Source organism: Tiliqua scincoides, chromosome 9 (genome assembly GCF_035046505.1).
Source record: "Tiliqua scincoides isolate rTilSci1 chromosome 9, rTilSci1.hap2, whole genome shotgun sequence".
NCBI classification, from domain to species: Eukaryota; Metazoa; Chordata; class Lepidosauria; order Squamata; family Scincidae; genus Tiliqua; species Tiliqua scincoides.
The window spans coordinates 13589858-13610511 of NC_089829.1; the positions used below are offsets into that span (position 1 = coordinate 13589858).

Sequence of the window (20654 nt, forward strand, 5' to 3'; positions counted from 1 at the left end):
ATAAACCAGAGCCCTTGCTGTGCCCCCCTCCCCACAGTCATGGGAGGTAAGCCTGCTCAGGGGATGTTCGTCAGCTTTTGATTTTTTTTTTTTTTAATTTTACACTGCTGTGCTGGACCGAACTGGCCTCCCACCCTCTGCTAGAGGTGTGCAATTTTATTTGCATTTAATTTAATTATATTGAAATAAATATCGTATACTATTTAATTATATAAAAATAAATATCACATGCTATTATTATATAAGAATTATTATTTGCATTGTATTATTTTATTTTATAAAACAAAAAGTATTCATTTTGTTTCATTTCAATTCTTTTCATGTTTCAGCTGCTTGATTTATTTTCCAGTTTTTTTCTGATTCGCTTTAGCGCTTTTATAACATAAAATGTATTAACTGTATATAAATCAGCATAATTCATCGTGGTGCTTTGATGGATAGATGAAGGAAGAGAGGAAAAGAGATACAGTTTCATAGATGTTCAGTCTTGATCTCTGTTTGTGAGAGCAAAGCCAAAATTAAAGAAATCCCTTCGTGGAGCAGTTGCAATGGAATTTTATGTGGGGTGGGTGGGTATATCCATGAGATATTTCCTTTAATTTATTTTTCTATAATTATCATAATCATTATAATTGATAAGAACATTTCTATACTGCTTTTCAACCTAAAGTTCACCACACATTCAACCAAATGAACTGCTTCTCAGCAGCCACCTCCCGCCCTCCCCAACCAGCCCCACAGCTTCCACCTCTCCTCTTCATTCCTTCCTCCCCAGTAGCGTAGCTGCAGGGGGTGCGGCATGGTACATATTTTAGGCACCGCAATGCGCCATGTAAGCAGCCCCTCCCACTCACCACCAGAGCCATTATAGCTCCAACCCAGAATGGCTCCAACAGTGAGTGGGAAGGGCTGCTTTCCCGGCCCCATTGCGGTAGCTGTAACGCTTGCCATGCCGCACCCCCTGTAGCTATGCTACTGTTCCTCACCTTGTGTAGCCTCATACCCCACACGCCTGAGGATTTTCCTCTTGTCCCTCCCATAGCTGTGGCATGTTGGATTCTTCTCAGGGCTGGCTCCAGGTGTCGGGGAGCCCTCGGCTGCCCTCCCCTTCAACCTGGGAGGGCCCAACAGGTTACTGGGAACTCTGAAGCAAAACCCTGCAGTGCTCTCTCCCACAACACACGGCCGAGCTACAGATCATGTTGCAGCCCCCCCTGCCACCAGTACACAAGATTCATCGGGTCAGCCCAGTGGGGAGGGCTTACGTGACCAGAGGCTAACCCTGTGAGCTCCAAGGTGGACTCAGCAATAAGCAGTGGGCCCTTCTGGTCTGCCCCATTCCGACCCCAGATGGTAGCCTGAGTCTTCCTCCTAATGAAGTAGGGTTTGCTGTATCCAGGCCTGACCTCCTCAAACTCTACCAGGGGATGAAGTTTCTCTCTCGTGGGCTCCCAATCCCCTCTGTTTCATGGCTCTCGTCTGTTTTCCCGGCAGGAGCTGAGCGAATTCAACTCCACCGTGGTCAAGAGTGCCACCAACACTGTGACGGTGCAGAACCTCAAAGCTGGCACCATCTACGTCTTCCAGGTGCGGGCACGCACGGTGGCAGGCTACGGGCGCTACAGCGGCAAGATGTACTTCCAGACCATGACTGAAGGTAAGACCAAAGGGGAGGCTGGGATGTGCTCTGGCCAGCTCATGTGCCCCCTGGCCTGGCCAAACAGTAACAGCCTGACTCTTGTGTGCCTTGTAGCCGAATATCAAACCAGCATCCAGGAGAAGCTGCCCCTGATCATCGGCTCATCAGCTGCAGGTCTCGTCTTCCTCATTGCCCTGGTGGTCCTCATCCTTGTGTGCAACAGGTAGGGGTCTGCCTTGTTCTGGGGAGGCGTGAGTCGGGAAGGGCTGCCTCGAGAAAAAGGGGCTGGATTCAGGTTCAGATGGGTTTCTCCAGGAGCTGCTGAGGCTTCAGACCTCTTGGCTCTCTTTTCCTTGACCAGGCAGTGGCGGGGGGGGGGGGCACCCACCAGCGTTGACTCCTGCAAAGTGGGCAGGACAGATTATATGCCCTTGTAAATCATGGGTGGGTGATGCAAGGTGACACACATGTGTTCGCACCTAGAGTCAGACTAGATGCTGCTTTAAGCCTGGGATGATGAAGATGATGACAAATATTTGCATACAGGCATCCCCCTGCATTCACTGATTCTGCCCCCCCCACACCCATGACAGTAACTTCATTTTTGTTTAGTAGCGCTTGAAGCATGTGTGTTGCTTGCTTAACCAAGCAACATTTTTGCTTCACTGAGGAATGCAACATACAGGCAACCAGCCTGCATGCTACAAGGAGTCGTAACCGTTAACGTTCAGTTAGTCTCCTGCCTGTAGGCCTTCTGTTGCCCACGATGGCCTCCTGGAGACCTCGTAAAGCCACTTCTGACATGGTCGTCAGACCAGAAGTGGCCGCAAATTGGCGTATGCACAGTGGGTCCCCCGTGGATTAAAAGGGCAGACCTGTGAATGGCAACTGGACTGGGCCACCAGTGATTCCGGAATGTGGCGTAGAAGAGGGACTGTTGAACCTACAGCCTCAGCTAAAGGATCTGGACTATATCTCCCTCCTCTCAGACACAGCTCCCAGACCCTATGCCAGACCCAGACCCCTCCCAGACCCTATGCCAATGGGAGGTTTTGTTCTGGGACAAAATAGCAATCCCAGAAGGGGTAAATCCGGACAAAGATTGTGGTGGGGGAAGAATGACCCCCTCTCTGGGGGAAGATGGTTTGCCTCTCTCCCCTCCCCATGCCACAGCCTCGGTCTGGGGGGGCACATCTGTTGCTCTTCACTGACTCCAGAGCCCCAGTCACAGGCTTCATGCACCATCTTGCCTGATTCTCCCATGTGTTTGACACTGTTCCTTGCAAGCCCTCATTCTAACCACAGCACAGATCGCATGGGCTAGCTGCGCAACTGCAGCACATGTCTGTGGGCAGGCCCTGCCTTGCATGAAAAGATCAGTTGGGAGGATGCTCTGGGCGGGGAGGGGAGGGGAGGGGAGGGGGTGCTATGCCCTCAGGGCTGAGAGTTGAAGCCCAGCCTTGCCCCCCTGCTCTGCCAGTCCATCTGCCTCCCGCTCAGCACGCTGCTCTCCTTCCAGAAGAAGAGGCTTTGAGCGCACCGATTCCGAGTACACTGACAAGCTGCAGCACTATACCAGCGGCCACAGTATGTACCCCGCAGCGGGATGGGAGGTGGGAGAGGGACGGGGGGAGGGACTCGAACACTGGCATCTTTCTGCCTCTTGGAACCTCATCCCCACATCACCTGAGAACCCTGGCTCTGTGTCGCCCTCACAACAAACCTGGATACCTGGAGATGCGCTGCACATCATGCGCATGAATCTTCTTGTTGAGTTGCTCTTCCTCCTATTGCTGCCCCACTTCTCATTCTTGGCCTTGGGAGGTTTCTTGGCATGTCCCTTCCCTGCCCCTATTTTCTGCTGCTGTTAAAACCTTACACCAGGTATTTTCAAAGTCTCTGGACAGAATCTCCTGTGGCTGCCCTCCAACTTGCAGGCATAGCTTTCTAATCTGATGCAGTTTGGACCTCCCACCGTCTTTCTCTTTGATTAGAAAAAAAGTCAGATCTCAGTGTTTTTCAGAGCTCCCAAGATCTTTCTGTTTGTTTCAGCAGACCTTGTCTGGCTTCATTTGATGAAAGTCTTTGTGTGTGTGGGGGGGGGGGGTGCATTTGTTTCTCTCTCTATTGATTTTGTTTTAACATTTTCACAAGCTGCTTTGAGTCCTTTATGGCGGGGCGGGGGGGAGGGAAGCAAGGTATAATTTTAAAAAATGAATGAATGAATGTATTAAAGAAGCTGTAGGGAAGGTTTAATTTGCATGACGGCCACAGCGCAGTATGTATGTATAATGCTTCCTCCATACCATTTCCCCTTCTTAAATTCATGCTGGAACCTTTATTAGGTGCAAGAGAATAAAACCCAGACCTCAAACTTTTTGATCCCTGGAGCCCCACCAGCACATGCATGGAGTCTTAGGGAGCCCCAGAACACCGGTGCATGCACAGAGTGGCATGGCAGTGGGGCAGGTAGCAGCCACTTACAGAGTGCTCTTGGAACCCGTGAATGGATCTCATGACCCCTACAAGCATGCTTTGAGAAATACTACCCGAGACTTTCACAATACAGATTTCCAAAGATCTGTGACAATAGAGATACCTGCCTACCCCTCCATGACTGGTTCAGGGGAGAGCAGTTTTAAGTCAAGAAAGCAGCTTAGGGCAAAAGATTTCTGCTTCCTCCCAGAATGCTGTGGCCCCAATCCAGTCCAAGGCCCACTGCACTGCTTTTAATGGAAGAAGGAGACATTGGGGGATCTGAACTGCACCAGAGTAGAAAGTGATGTCTTTACATAGGGACCCAGGAGAACAAAAGACCCTCACTCTCTAAGTTGACACATCCTGCAAAGCCTCCACCCTAAGGAAGAGTCATTGGAGCAGATGCAAATGATTGCAAAGGTAGTCTTTCTTTGCTGGTGATGTTCTGGTCTGCCCCTGTGAATGTCCCAGCCTGTTCAGACCACTTGGCTCCATTGCGCTTCTGAGCATACAAAAGCATCTCATGTGTTGTCCTCACAATAACCCTGTAAGGTGGACCAGGCCATGCCATCAGGAATTCTTCCTAATATTGAATAGAAATTTCCCCTGTAAGTTAAACATTGTCCTGATTCTTCCCTTGAATACTGAGAATATTAGTAAGTCCTCTCCATTTTCCTCAGGACAGTTCCTCAGATTTTTATACATAGTTGTCATGTCCCCTCTTAACCGTCTCTTCTCCAGACTAAGCATGCCCAACTACTTCAGCCTGTCCTCATAGGACATGGTTTCCAACGCCTCTCCTCATCCCAGTTGCCCTCTCCTGCCTCCACTCCAGTGTGTCAATATCCTTCTTAAACTGCCACACCCAAATGTGTCTGGCCACATCCAGCATGCAGGCAAACCACCAGTTGGGGCAGACACATTACCCTTCCATTGCACCCAAGAGAGTGCCTGTGTTGTCAAGGCTCCATGTGCTAGTCTTGTATGTGGGAGACTGGAGTTCTGATCCTGGCTTTGCTCCAGAGGGATTGGGTCAGCTGATAGCTCTCAGACTTGCCTACACCGCAGGGATGATGGAGGGGGAAAAAATGGAATCACCCTCCACATGTGCTACACTGAGCAACTGGAAAGAAGGGGGGTTCCAGGTGTGCCAAAGACATAATAAAAGCTGACCTTTTCCTACCCTCTGAGCAGTGACCCCTGGCATGAAGATCTACATTGACCCCTTCACCTATGAGGACCCCAACGAGGCCGTCAGGGAGTTTGCCAAGGAGATTGACATCTCATGTGTCAAAATCGAGCAGGTGATTGGCGCAGGTAAGCCCCATCCATTGTCCCGCCCCCAGCTGCAGCACCTGCGGCCCACCAAATGAGCTCATTCCTTGCACAGAGGCAGAGTGTCAGTTCCCCTGACACACTGTGGGCAGCAGCTCTGTGGGGTTTCAGAGAGGGGTCTTTTTCCGGCCCGCTCTAGAGAGGTTACAAGCTGTTGAATCAGACCCTTTTTGCATACAAAGCAGGGACTGTACCACTGTGTTATGGTCCCTCCTCAAGAGGGGAATGTGCAATGCCTTATGGGTGGGGACAGAGCCATTCCTAGAAGGATATGGAGAGGGTGTAGGCCTGGGGAAACTCAATCAGCGTCCCCCCCCCCCAATTATGGCCATATATTGGTTAAGAAAGCACGAGGTCAAAAGAACATAAGAACAGCCCTGCTGGATCAGGCCATAGGCCCATCTAGTCCAGCTTCCTGTATCTCACAGTGGCCCACCAAATGCTTCAGGGGGCACACAAGACAACAGACACAACCTGCATCCTGATGCCCTCCCTTGTTACCAAAAAGGCTGTTTTGTTTAGGGGAATTAGTATATTAGCCTTTTGGAAACTTTTAGGATCGCAGGCTGGATAACAAGACAGCGTAGAGCAAAGAAATCCCTTGTTTAGCTTAAGGAGGAGACTGGGAGAAAGGTAACTTTCAATCAAAGATTATATTTTTATTACAAAACACACAAAGGTAAACATAATACACATTTCTTGGTTCTAGTACTTGAAAAATGTACCTAGTTTTTATGGTGGGTGCATGTGCTATGTATTTGTGTATCCGAAAGGAATTCAGAAACGGATAGGTTGTAGGGAAGTATTTTAGGGGTTTCTTAATCTGCTAAACCCAGTTTGCTAACTAAAGATGGGGGAAGAAGGGAGGAATAGATGGGATGGAAGGGAAAGAGTTTTAGACGCAAGATATATTTACCTGTCCTGGGAGCAGTTGGATGGGAAAGAGTCCTAGGAAGGACCACTCCCGTGGGAGGGCAGCCAGAGAGAGAGAGGCATGTGCTCTGAGCTTACTCTTAAGGGGTTGTCTGACCTGGAAGCTGACCTAAACTGACCGGAAGTATCCCAGAGCTGTGCACATGCTCATTATACACACAGGTATACGTGGAGTATGTAAAAAAAAAGGTGGAAGGGTCCAGAAATCAGCTATCAGCAAAGCCTGACTCTGGGGGAGGGAGGCAATTTGCATAAGGTGCTTAAGAGTGATAAAAGAACAATAGACTTCTTCCTCTGGAGGTGCATGCTTGTTTTGCATAATCAGGAGACACAGTGATTAGGTTATACATTGACCTGCAAGGAAGTGGGGGGTTGTGTAATTCATGTGCTTGTAGCTTGACCAGGGCCTTTGGAAACATGTGCTGGGGGAGGAGTGGCCTGCTTGCTTGGTCTGTATGATCCAAAATAACATAACCAGATATAAAAATCACAACTTGGCAGGGAAAAGGGGATTTTCACGTAACACCCTTGCATCTGACATAGCCCATTTCAAAGGTAGCTGACATAGCCCAGGTCAAAGGTAGCTGCCCCAGTTGCCCTACCTAAGGACACCTCTGGGTGTGGGGTGGTGATGAGACCCAAGTCAGGTGGTTCCCGTGCCTTCAGGTGCCTCTGAAGGACATGGAGCTGTTCCTTGCCTTCAATCTGGGAACTGCAGAAAGGGGAAATAGAGTCAGGGGCTCATGTTGGCATGGTCAGTCCCTTTCAGACCCGAACACGCAGTCATATGTGGTGAGGTCCAAGGGTGGGGAAACAGTGCATGTGGAGCTTGGTGACCTGGAAGTAGGCTGGTGACATGATAACGTCATTGTGTCATTACCAAGCTTCCGCATCATTTTTACGCAGCGCATGTGCAATCGCGGTGAAGGCTGAGCTTTTGCTGTTGCAGCTCTAGGAGAGACTAGAGCTGCAGCATATGACAGCCCAGCCTCCCCTGGGATCATGTGACCCCCCTCAGAAACTGGGTGGAGCGCATGCGTAATCATAAGGGAGACTGAGGCTATTTTCCTTATATGACAGGTGAGGCTCTGCCTTCCCTGCCCACACATCCCTGTTGGACTGTGTTGGCATAGGTTCCCACCCCCCTCAGATTGCAATTCTGAAGTCGTGGCTCTGCAGGACCTGATCTCTCCTTACTGTCCTGGACTCTGCACTGCAGGAGAGTTTGGCGAGGTGTGCAGCGGCCACCTGAAGCTGCCCGGGAAGAGGGAGAGCTTCGTGGCCATCAAGACATTGAAGGCGGGCTACACCGAGAAGCAGCGGCGAGACTTCCTGAGCGAGGCTAGCATCATGGGCCAGTTCGACCACCCCAACGTCATCCACCTGGAAGGGGTGGTCACCAAGAGCACCCCGGTCATGATTGTCACCGAATTTATGGAGAATGGCTCCCTGGATTCCTTCCTGAGGGTATGCCACCAGGGAGGGGCAAGGAAGGGAGGTGGCTAAGATATAGCTCTGTTTCACTTTCTCGTTGCAGTTCTGGAGAAGCTGTGTGCAGGGGGATGTTCAAAGAGCATGTATGCCTCCTGTGCCCTCTGTGCTTGTATTATTTCTGACACACACACACACAGAGCCATCACGTTAACTCATACACCCAGACTAATCACCAGATCAATGACATTTGTCCCTTGCCTGACATGGACAACTGCCTACTTTTGCATAGCATTTGTCAACAATTCCCACATGCTGCAAACATAATGCTGTAGAATCAGTCACACACACGATACACAGATACAAGCTTGTTCTGAGTGCAAGATCTACCCTTAGTGTCTCAAAGCTCCCTTAATGGAGTTTCTTTAGTACACAACAAAGTCCTACCCCAGTTCTTCCCAGCCTCTCTCACCTCGCAGAGTGGGGGCACAACTCTCCTTACCTTGTAGCTGCCCTTCTCGGTTTCTGGGAAGAAGAACACTGGCTAGATCAGGAGTGCTGCCATGATCAAGCACAAGGAAGTCAGTGCCACAACAAAGCAGTGCACCCCTCCTTGCCAAGCAAGTGCCCCACACCCGTCAGGCACCTGGAACGCACCCCAGAGACTACAGTTCTGGCACTCCTCAAGCAGAGCACTGCAGATACCACCTGGTGCGCCAAGTTCTCATGTGCAGACCTGCATGAATTCCATACACCTACAGATTCAGGCACTATATATCTCCAGGGAGTCTTACAGCATAATCTTGTGCATGTCTACTCAGAAGCAGGCCCATTGAATTCAATGGTACTAACTCCTAAGTAGGTGCATACAGAAATGTGGCCTCCATGCTTCTCAGAAAACTACTCTGCTGTCTCCTTTTGCTTGCAAATGGACACTGCTCCCCATCCCATGGGACAGTGGTTCCCAAATGTACGTGGGTTGCATCACCCCTGCAGCCTCTTCTTCCCCGCTCAGCAGGTGCTGCCATCTTGGATCTCATGAGATTTCATGAGATCCAAGATGGTCACAGCCAAATGTCATGAGCCTTGTGCGCTGCCATCTTGGATCTCTCAAAATCTCGTGAGGTCCAAAGGGTCGGCACTGAGGAGAACAGGTAGGCCACTGGGGACATCCTGCAGCACCCCTCTGTGCTATGACACCCTAAGGTGTCACAGCACACTCTTTGGGAATCCATGCCTTAGGGCCTTGTGGTGTTTTTTTCCCCATCAGCAAAACGACGGGCAGTTCACAGTGATCCAGCTCGTGGGCATGCTCCGGGGAATTGCTGCTGGCATGAAGTACCTGGCCGACATGAACTATGTCCACCGTGACTTGGCCGCGCGGAACATCCTCGTGAACAGTAACCTGGTCTGCAAGGTCTCCGACTTTGGCCTCTCCCGTTTCCTGGAGGACGACACATCAGATCCCACCTACACCAGTGCCTTGGTAAGATGCAGGGAGGAAGACTTATAGGATGATCATCTTGGGTGGCCCAACTGTTTCCAAAGCTACAGATGCACCCATACATAGAAACAAGGGGTGCTGTTTCCTCCTGAGTCAGGCCATTGGTTCATCTAGCTCTTGATTCTCAACAAGTACTGGCAGCAACTCAGAGAAGATTTTTCTTTGTCCTTCTTGGAGAGGTTGCTGGGGATCGAACCTGGGACGTTCTCCCTGCGAAACATGTGCCCACCACTGTACTACGGTGCCTTCCTCAACAGCCATGTGCACAATGGGTTGAGTTCGTCCACCACAGCAAGACTGGTTTGCACTCATTTCTTGATGGGGGCTCCCTATGATTATTTATTTCTTGTAAATTTTCTGTCCCACTGTATTCAGGGAAAAGCAACTTGGAGCAGCGAAAAACAGAATCAGGAAGAGAAGCATATTTTTCCCCATTAAAAAAAAAGCACAGCATAAAAATAAAAGCTGCCAAAAGGGGGTCAAAGCCAGGTTGTGACTCAGCTTCTGATCAAGCTTGGAGGGCTGTCATTCAGTGGTAAAGTACAGTGGGCCCTCAGCATCCATGGGGAATCAGTTTCTTGACCCCCCGTGAATGCAGAAATCAGTGGATGCTGAAATCTGCAGGGGGAAGGCAGGGTCACAGTGCTGAAACAACTCAAATCCATGGATAAGGAGGGCCTACTGTATCTGTGTTGGATGGAGAAGCTCGATATTCAGTCTTCGGCTTCTCCAGGTACGTTTGAACATGCCGTATGCAGAGTGACCTTTGACCAGTCTAGATCAGGCTGCCGACACAGACTGGCAGCATTTTTTTCAGGGTTCCAGATGTTTTGCTTTTTCTAGACGTGCCTGGAACAGCCTGTGGGATCCTTCTGGCATGTGCAGCCAATGCATGACTACTGAGCTACACAGTGTCCCCTGAGTCGGGTTGGAAAGACTCCTGTCTGAAACCCAGGGGCGATGCTGCCAGCCTGCGCAGGCAGTCCTGAGCTAGACAGGCTAACGGTCTGACTCAAAATAAGGCAACTTTGTATGTTTTTCATGAGGATCCAGAGCTCCTGCATTGCCTACAGAAGCTTCAGTCCCTGCAGCGGCATCTACAGGGATGGACGTATGCTCGAAATGCTGCCAGTCTGTGTTTGACAGTGGTGAGCGAGACGGACCCAGGGCTTGACTCAGAAGGCAACATCATATTGTGTATCTCTGTATCTGCTGCAAGGGGAGAGAGGTTTGGTGGCACAGGCCGTCTCCCCCAGCCCCTTCCCACAGCTCACTCCCCTCCCCAACTCGTGCCAAGTGACTGAAAAATGCAACTGCCGAAGCTTCATTGCCGGCACCAACGAAACCTCAACTTGCTCACTGCTGATCAAGGAGAAGTGCCATAAATTCTTAACGTTGCGGTGCAATGTCCGCAGAGTGCTTGTGGGATGCAGCGCCTATTTCTTTGGCAACCGACGATGCTCTCAGGTGCAAAACAAAGGCTGATGCCTGTGGAGGTTGACCCAGATAAAGCAGCCCGTGACTCTCTCTCTCTCTCTCTCTCTCTGACTTGTTTCTCGGAGGAACTTCTGATGTTCCTTTGACCTTGCACTGCTTGAGCTCTCTGGCGTTTCAGCCAGCGGCTGAGCAAGGCTGGTGGGCTCCCAAGCCAACTGGTTGGTGTCCCCTTTGCGACAAGGAAGTCTGAACTGGGCTGCTGTGTCTGACTGTACGGCAAGAAGAGCTCTGCTCAATCATGTCAAGCACCAGTCTAGTTTAGATGCTTCTGTAGAGCCCCCAAGAAGGCTCTTACCTCCCCATCCCTCGCTACAGATATTCCCAGGTGTGCTGCACCTGATCATGGAGGTTCCACTCAGTCATCCTGACTAAAAGCCATCCATTCATTGGTGAGCTCCTCTTCCTCTATCAATGCTTCACCGATATCTGCTTCTTCTATTTCTTGAATTGGAAAAGAAAGAAGGAGATGGGGGTGGGGAGGGGAATGATGGCCTTGATTGTCTCCAACCTGAAGCGATTGCCTCAGTTGGCCTCATAGAGGTCCGGCCCCTCCTGTTGATTGCAGAGAAAGGCAAAAATAATAGCACTGGCCATTCTGATCTGTGTAGACCCATCTTCCAGCCCGTTCCTCAGAACTCATGCCTGAGTGCATGTCTAAGGACAAACATCAGGGTCTTTACCTAGCTGTTGAAAAGTATGCAGATTCAGGGAGGAGATACAGACCCCAGCCTCTGGTGCCAGGCATTGCATTGCAACCATTCGGTTCCTTTCAGCCGCCAATGAACCTGGGAACGTCCTCACCAGCCACTGAGCATGCTTCTCATCTGGTTGTGTGTGTGTTCTCCTGCAGGGTGGGAAAATCCCGATCCGCTGGACAGCCCCAGAAGCCATCCAGTACCGGAAGTTCACTTCCGCCAGCGACGTGTGGAGCTACGGCATTGTCATGTGGGAGGTGATGTCCTATGGAGAGCGGCCGTACTGGGACATGACCAATCAAGACGTAAGTCATGGGCGGGATCGGAGCGTAGGATCCTGCTACAGTGTGCTGTCCCTAACCGGGCACTGCGGGTTGCAGCTGGCTAGCCTGCTGTCTCAAGGGCTGCCTGCTGGACCAAATGCAATACAGGGGGGCAGGAAGTTGGAGCTTTTCAGAAGCTGTGGAGTGCCTGGGTGGGTGGGGGGCATCCTGTGCAAGCGTCCATTCCTGATTTTCTGGGGGATGGAAAGCAGCCCACCCACAGTCCACCCGTCCCACCCCTTCCTCCCTCATGGACCCCAGATAGAGCATCCCTGTCAACATGCTGACACCCCACCCCTTCCTCCCTTGTGGAGCCCAGATAGGGCATCCCTTTCACTATGGTGACAGGGACATCTGGCATGGTCCAGGTGCACCCCTAGATAGGCTGCAGTACCCCTAGTTGACGTTGGCTGCCTCTGTTGATAGCCTTCATTTTCTGCTTTCTTGTGGAAAGTCATCTCAACGATTCCAGAAAGCTGCCTCCATCTGCAGCATTCCCAGTCATTCTCTTCCCGCTCAGCCCCCCACCCACCTCCTTTAGCCCCAGGGTGTTCCACCATAGAAGCTGCTGCCTGACAATGATCTTTCCTGAAACGGGTAGAGGGACACACTCAGCACTTCCTATTAACCTCCTCGACCCTGACCGTGAACACCAGCAGAGGGGAAAAACTCTCGCGTTTTCAACAGGGCATTGGCGCACGACAGCTGGGCGGGGGGGGGGGGGGGTTTCCAGAGCTGGTTGGTGTGTCTGGCCCTATGCGTGCTCACAAAACGCACACAGTCTTTAGTTGCAGATGAGAGCAGGCCAACAATCAATTGCCAGGCTGTCGGACGCTTAAGCAAAATTGCGTTTTGAAAATGAATTCAGGCCCTGAGCCCAAACAGTCGTTCAGCCACCTTAAAATACGAGGAAGCAAGAAACTTGGAATGGCTCCCAGCTGCAAACCACCTCTGCTTCTTTGACAGCCCTGTCGATCTTCCGTCATCATCAGACAGCACTTTCCAAAACAGAAAGCCATGTCATCTATTAGTTCCTGCCGTTCTGTGTCTGCTCACCTCCCGGTGGTAGCACCAGATAAAATATTGGGGTGGGGGAGGCACAGAAGAGGCAAAGTGGATGGGAGTGGGGGTTGTATGACACAGGGTAGATTTCCGAAAGAGGAACAATGGTGTATGTCATGTTAACGATTCCATTGCAAGCATCTGTTCTCTGATTTAAAAATTCTCCTCCAAACCCTGAGCGGAAGATGGAAGTGAACCCTTGAAGCAGAGAATTTGAGAGTAGCAGGGGAACCTGGAAGCCATCTAGTCTGACCCCCTTCTCGATGCAAGAAATCCAGATCTCCAGATTCCCACAAATGATTGTCCAGCCACTGTTTGAAGATTTCCAAGAGGAGAACACCTGCCTCCCCCAGACCATTTGTTCCATCTTCAAACTGCTCTGACCTTAAGAAATGTATCATAGTGATCAGCTCAATTCTCTACTCCTGTAAATTAAGCCTGTTAGATCTAATCTAATCTAATCAGGTCTGCAGAGAGCAAGTTTTTGTCCAAGATGAGAGCCCTTGAGCTATTTCAGGGGTGCTCTCAGGTCCCCCCTCAATCTCTTCTTCTCCAAGTGAAACTTACTCAGTTCCTTTAACCTTTCCTAATGAGACCTGTTTTCTAGTCCCTGATCAGGGCCTCTGAGAGGAATTTTATGAGACGGTACAAAGTTTATTTGGGGCTCCTTCCCTTCTCCTTTGGATCATACTTTCATATGACCATTGGATCATTTTTATTTATATGTAATGAGTATTTTATTTATATGTAATAGAATTTATATGAATTACTATAAAACTATGTAGACTTATACAAAATGTGAATACTAGACTTCACACAATATTTTCTGAGATCCCAGTAAATTTCCAGCTCCCCTCTTTTGGCTCCCAGAGGCCCTCTTGTTGACCTTGGGCCCAGGTACAATGTACCCCCTGCACTCCCCTCTCAGAGGTCCTGCCCCTGGTCATCTTTGTTGCACTCCTCGAAGCCAGCCCCAGTTTGGCTAACTCCTCTCAGCGTTCAGAACACATGACTGGACATGGTGCTCCAGATGAGATCAGAGTAGTATGGAATAAGATGGAACCGTTGCTACTTGGGCATTGGAAACAATTCCATTAATGCGGTCTCACAGTTACTCTGAGCATGCTAAAAGTGGCTGGCCCTTTAAGTCACTACAAGTGTCCCGCAATAGAGGGGCAGGTAGGGTGTGAGCTAGTGGTGTGGGAATCATGTGTGCAACCCCTCCTATGGCACTGCCTTCCTCTTAATGTTCCATCCCCTCATGTTCCATCTCCTTCCCTTCCATATATTCACATTACAGAATAGGAGCTGACCCCCATCCCCTTTTGCAGTGCCCCCCCCTTAACTTGTTAGGGGTAAATAGAGGCACAATCCAAACTTAAAGGGCTTCAGCTAATCGAAGTCCTTCTTTAATGAAGTCCCCCCCAAAGTTGTGTGATCGCCTCACAGCACAATTCTATGCATGACTACACAGAAGGAAGCCTCATTGAGGTCAGTGGGACTGGCTCCCAGGTAAGTGGGTCTTGGATTGCAGCCGAACTCAAGTGCAGAGCTTCTGACAAGTAGGGAGGTATAAAAATAATGCATTCAAACCAATTGTTCCCATGTTTATGCTGGGCCAGGGTCTCTGGCTCTCTACCCTGATGTTGGTGGGACTTTTCCTCTTGCAGGTGATAAACGCCATCGAGCAGGATTACAGGCTGCCCCCACCAATGGACTGCCCCAGCGCGCTGCATCAGCTCATGTTGGACTGCTGGCAGAAAGACCGCAACCACCGGCCCAAATTTGGACAGATTGTCAACACCCTGGACAAGATGATCCGAAACCCCAACAGCCTGAAGGCCATGGCACCCCTCTCCTCCGGGTAGGCAGCTCTTCTCCAGTAGGAAAGAGGGCAGGGTTGACAAGCTTGCCTGGGGGACATCTGCACCGTTACCATTGGGTCCTGCAGGAGTCAGCACCTCCTTTCCCCCATTCTGGCTGGTGGGGCGTTTACCTCCATGCAGATCCACAGGGCTATCCAGGATCCAACACCTGTCTGGAACCTGATGGATTGGCTGCCAGTCAGTGTTGACAATGCTGAGATTGATGGACCAAGAGTCTGACTCTGGCAGCAGCTTCTGTTTTTCAATATCAGTGACCTTTTCCCCTAACCAATGGGATTCTCCTCACCAAGTCTGTGTCTTACCAGTTACTAGCTTGAGAAGCAAATCACCTGTTTTGAACTGCAAGAGCTTTTACCCACTTATAACAAACACCTTCCTTAAATAATCACTTCATTCCATTCTCCCTTACCCCCCTTAGGCATCTTGACCTGCTCACAGGCATCAGAGCTAAAGAGGGACTTTTTCCAGATCACTTCAGTTGTAAGGGAGTTAGTGGTCTTGGGGAAAACTCAGTGGTGGGAATCATGGGTGGGCAGAACCGATGAATGGAATTTGGTGCACCACCGGGTGTGTGTGTGTGGAATAGAGGCCCCAGCTGCCACTGATATTCTGAACCATAAATCTTCCTAGTCTAAAAAGGAGTTCTCATTCTTTCCATGGAAATGTCACAATTTAAACATGCAAAACAAAACAGGGAAGTCTGCTAATTCTTTGGTGACATGAATCAGAGAACCAAGTAGCTGGGTACACTGCTTGACGATGGCTCCAAGTTTGCTCCTCCAATGGGAGGGGTGTTATTCACTGACAGATCCTGACTGTCATCATGGGTGCATACCCCTCCACTTGTCTTGGAAACGTCCCCAATTATGAGTACAGTGGGCCCTCCATATCCACAGGGGTTTGGTTCTGGGACTATGCATGGATACCACAAAACACAGATGCTCAAGCCCCTGTAAAGTGGCATAGTTTTTGAAGGTGATGAACTTTAAGACCTAGAGGCGGCCTGCCTGAGTGACAGGCTGAATGGCAGTAGCATAGCTAAGGCTGTCATCTTGGGGAACAAATTTTTTTAACAGCCCCCATACCTCCCATAACAACCCCCTCCATTTTTAACACACTCCATACAACATCTTAGAGGCCTCCGAAAGGCATGTCTGGTTTTTGGCAAAAACCAGAAGTGCCTTTCAGCGGCCTCTAAGACACTCCAACAAGGCATGGAACCCGGGGCAATGTACCCCCTGCCCACCCTTAGCTATGCCACTGCTGGTTGGCTGCTCCCGTGTTGACAGCCACCAAAGCATCTCCAGGCTGAAGGGATCCACCCACCAGGTGAAGCACTGCAAGAGGCAGAGAGGGAAGTGGGACAAGCCAGAACCCACAGGGAGAAGGAAGGGAAGGAGGGAGGGAATTTTTTCAATCCGCAGTTGGTTGAATCCGCAAATGCAGAGCCCATGGATATGGCGGGCCCACTGTATATCAAAAAACCACAATCTTGTAATCTCTTTTATTCCTGTAAATCAAAAAGACTCACAATCTTATTTGTGTCTGCTTAGAAAGAAGCCCCATTGAATTCAATGGGACTTACTTCCATGTAAGGGTGGATAGGAGAATGGCTTCAGTGATGTCTCTAGCCATCAGGGTTGTTCTGGACAAAGATGGAGGCAGCTGACATTATGGCACAAGTAGTGGTAGGGGATGGTTTGGGATGGGTGTTGTGAGGTGCTCCAAAGACAACCAAATTCTAATTCACCTCTCTTTCTCTACCCATTCAATTGACCCTGCCCTTTCTCGGACATTTCTCCAGGATCAACCTCCCCTTATTGGACCGGACGATCCCAGACTATTCCAGTTTCAATACTGTGGACGAATGGCTTGAAGCCATCAAAATGGGCCAGTACAAGGAGAGCTTTGCCAGCACTGGATTCACCAACTTCGACGTGGTGTCTCAGATGACTATGGAGTAAGTCCCAGCACATGCAAAGACTTCCAGACTCGGGTGCTTCCTCAGTTGTCCAGCAACTTGAAAAAGGGTGTTAGATCTTCCTTCAAGAATGGCAGTTTGCTGGGAGAAAATGGCAGTGTGCTGGGAGAGACAGCCCTGAAAGACCCAGTTGTGCAGAGGTTCCATTCTGGCAATGCATTCTGGGGTGAGGCTGGGAGGGGAAAGGAACCTCAGTGTGACCCGTAAGTGGGTCTTTCAGGGCTAAAAACAGCTGCAGAGGCTTGGAAACATGCGGTATGGCCTTGAAAATGTAGGAAATACTGATTTTGGCACTTTTTATACATGTTTAAAAGGATTTAAAATCAGACCCCGCTATTCGTGGATTCCATATTCATGGATCCTGTATCTGCAGGGGATTCTGGAATGGAACCCCCAGGATGGCAGGGTACCACTTTAATTTGTTTGGTTTTTTTGAGATTAGCACACTCATTCAGGCTTGCTCTGGATGTGTCCTCTTTCATTCGTAGTCCTTCAATCCCTGCTCCTCATGCTGGTCAAGTCCATCACTTACTGTCTCCTTCCTACTGTGTTTGTGCCACCAGGGACATCTTGCGAGTTGGGGTGACGTTAGCAGGGCACCAGAAGAAAATCCTGAACAGTATCCAGGTAATGCGCGCACAGATGAATCAGATCCAGTCCGTTGAGGTTTGAGACGGCGCACAAACATCCTTGCACACTCTTCCTCGAGGCCCTGCTCCTTTTACCCCTGTGTGTCCAAGCCCTTGTGGGCCCCACGTCCCCCCACAGAGACGGTGGCTACAGGGAAGGAACAGCCTCAGGGCCAAAATTGCCACGGACTTTGAGAATCCAGAACAAAAGGGAGCGAGACGGACTCTTGTTTCGAAGGATGTTTTAAAATGAAACGAAAACACAGACAGACACACAACGCAAGCAATGGCTTTCTCTTCAAGGGCTGTGAGACAAAAAAGCAGGCTGGGGTTGGATCTGGAGGAGCTCCTTTTCACTCTCTTTTGCATGAGCGGCTTGGCGCCTGGAGTGCAAAGTTGAACCGGAAAGCCTGGAGGGGGAGGACAGAACCGTGTGTCCCTCCAAGCCTTGCTGGGCACACCTTCCCCTCCCCACGACCGCCAGCAGCTCCTCAGATGGGCCAAGGAAGGGGACCAGGGTTAGAACACTGTTCCCATGAAATGGGGTCACTTGTGTCTCGGCAGCGACGGACTTCCATGTTGAAGCGGACTTTTTAAACTTCCTTTTTTTCTCGCAAGGACGAGAATCCAGAAGCAGCTCTTTTTTTGGTTCTCTTCTTTTCCTCCCCTTCCGAGGGATGAACAAGGCTCTTGGCCCTCAGATGGGCAGTGGGGACGTCAGGGCTCTTTCTGAGGTCTTGTCCTCCGATGCGCTGGGGCCGTTTTGTGGGTGGGGCTTCCCAGAGGCTCCGCCCCCCGCACTTCCCAGGCGCAGCTCCTACATATCTTATGCACAAGACAATTCACTAGGCCTAACCGGTTGCCAATGACCTGCCCACAGCAGGAGCCCCCCCTCCTCCCCCATGTGCCATGCAGTATGTTGTAGCTTTGATGTGCATCTCCATCCAACTTCTCACAGACCCACTTATCTTTTTTCTACTTTGTTTACAACTGTTTGTGGGTAGGCGGGGTGGATTATTCTTTTGGTTGGTCAGTTGAGTTTTGTCTGTCTTTCTTTGCAAAAGCAGGACCACCTCTTCATTGCTCTTGTCTCCCAAGGGCACCCTCGGTCTTTACACAGTTGGAGAAGGACCATTTTCTGGCTGAGCATTTCCATTGGATGGGGAGGGGGAGGAAGAAGCATTTCAGATGTGTGTGATACCTGGCAGAGTTTTTGAGCTCACTAGCTCAGGTTCGTTGGCTGTTTTATCTGGAAAGAGCAGCTAGGAGGGAAGGAGCATGGGAGAAAGTAAGAGACCCACAGCAGGGGTCTTCACCTTGTCAAGATCTGAGCAAACTCCAACCCCTGCAACATGGGACATGTTAAAAAAGGCCATGCATCTCAGTTTCTCCAGCCCCAGGCCAGAGCCCACCACAGCCATGGTATGTGGTCCTCACACCACTGAAGCCTGAACCATGGGGAAAAAATCAACTCCAGCAGCTCATCCCTACCAGAGATGCTGTTCTCTTGGATGATGTTTGCTCTTGTAAAGGTTTCATGCCCTCAGGAAAAGTGTGGAAGCCCACCCTGGCAGTGTCTAGTTGCTGAAACTACTAGGAAGTGAATTTAGGGTTGAAACTACAGGGAAGTAGATTTAGACTAGACTTAAGGAAGAATTCCTGATTGCATGAGTTGTCTGGCACTGAGTCTGTGTCATGCAGTTGTGGACTCTTTCCTTGAATGTTTTCAAGCAGAGACTGGTTGCCTGCCTGTCAAAGATGCTGTGGCAGATACTTGTACCGGAAAGTGGTTGGACTAGATAACCTCTAAGATATCTTCTGACCTTCACATCATGTTGGAAGAAAAATTTCCAGGAATAGCTCCAATCAGAACTGACAGTCCTGCCTAGGTAGCAGTAGAGGTGCCAACTTGCAGGCTCTCCTGCCAGAGGTTTGGACAAAGTGTTGTTGAAATCCCATAAAAGTGTGAGGACAACATTGGGGGTGTTCTGCCAGGAAGCACATTAGAGAGGAACCTTTCGAATCCATGGGTGGTGTCCCATTGGCTGTTTCGGGGGAGCCCCATTGCAAGCCTTGGCCACTCGTCACCATCCTCTGCATGCACCGAAATACTCTGCTGGACCCTGAGCCACACAGGGCTGGCCAAAGCCGTCCCAGCTCCCAATGGAGTGGGCCAATGTGGCTCACGTACCCGGCAGTGCAAGAGCCGCTCTTCCTCCCCTTCCCTGGCTTTGAAGAGGAATAGTGAAGGAGAGGATGTATGGCGAAGACTGGGGTGACACACTCGGACCCACCGCTCTTCTCCAGACTTCCTCTTTGGTTAGTTTTCCCTCTTCCTTTTGGGTCCCAGGGAGAGGGAGGAGCAGGTGCAGTGGGGATAGGGGTAGGCACTGGGCAGTCCTTGCCCACCCGCTGCCTGAGGCAACTGCCTCAGTCTGCTTCATGAGTGGTCCGGTCCTGTACCCTCACCACGGCCTTCATGATTCGCCACCTTCTTTCTGCTTGGAGAAGAAATTTAGCATGTGGTACTTTGCACTGGGGAGTGAAATTCTCTTTGCACTAAAGCTTCCCTCACCCTAGTTCTTCTTAATGTCCAGTGGCTTAGTGCCCCCATTAGGTTGGGCCAGGGGCTTCTTTCACCAGCAGACAGGCAACACACCCATCTACCTGACCCATTCCACTGTGTAAGGGCACCTCTCCCTGCATAGCTAGTGACATCTGTGCTTTGGGGGAGTGGGAGAAGGCTGACCTATACAAGGCTGACCTAGACATGTGCTGGTTCTTCTATTGGCTCAGCCCAGATGTTGCTGTGATGAGACTGACTTAGCCATGCCAAACTGTGACTCCTCCAGAACATTGGAGAAACCCCAATGGCTCTTCTTGACAATCTGCTCTTCCTGTTCTGCCCGGGCACATGGGCTTTTGCGCCAGCAAGACGACATTTTCTGCAGGTCTTAAATTCTGGTCTGAGAATTTCCCTTGCACATAGGAATGCAACTTGCAGAGGACCTCCCTCTATGCGCCAGCACTGCCACAGTCCTCATGAGCCCGGCCATTGGTCATTCTTCCAAATGTTTCTGATGTTCAACATCCAGGGAGCGGGGCTTCCTCTCTCCCTTTCCCAGTCTCTCCCCACCCCCCCGTCCTCCATCACCACATTCCCTTAGCAATCCTGAGGCTGAGTTTTGGATTGCCAACATTTCATTGAACATAGCAATAAGGTGTCAGGTGGTGACCCCTGGCACTTGTGGACACTGTGAT

General features: G+C 50.3%; 1 protein-coding gene across 1 annotated transcript in view; it reads left to right on the top strand.

Moving 5' to 3' along the window:
* The window catches only part of EPHB2 (EPH receptor B2), a 66423-nt gene extending 48987 nt beyond the window's left edge, over positions 1-17436 (top strand). The window contains exons 5-16 of the mRNA XM_066637446.1: positions 1495-1657; positions 1754-1862; positions 3159-3226; positions 5312-5434; positions 7605-7852; positions 9087-9302; positions 10590-10787; positions 11668-11817; positions 14347-14409; positions 14568-14761; positions 16588-16743; positions 17328-17436. Of these exons, the coding sequence (XP_066493543.1) occupies positions 1495-1657; positions 1754-1862; positions 3159-3226; positions 5312-5434; positions 7605-7852; positions 9087-9302; positions 10590-10787; positions 11668-11817; positions 14347-14409; positions 14568-14761; positions 16588-16743; positions 17328-17436 (1797 nt within the window). The remainder of the gene's footprint in view (positions 1-1494; positions 1658-1753; positions 1863-3158; positions 3227-5311; positions 5435-7604; positions 7853-9086; positions 9303-10589; positions 10788-11667; positions 11818-14346; positions 14410-14567; positions 14762-16587; positions 16744-17327) is intronic.
* Positions 17437-20654: the final 3218 nt, after the last annotated feature.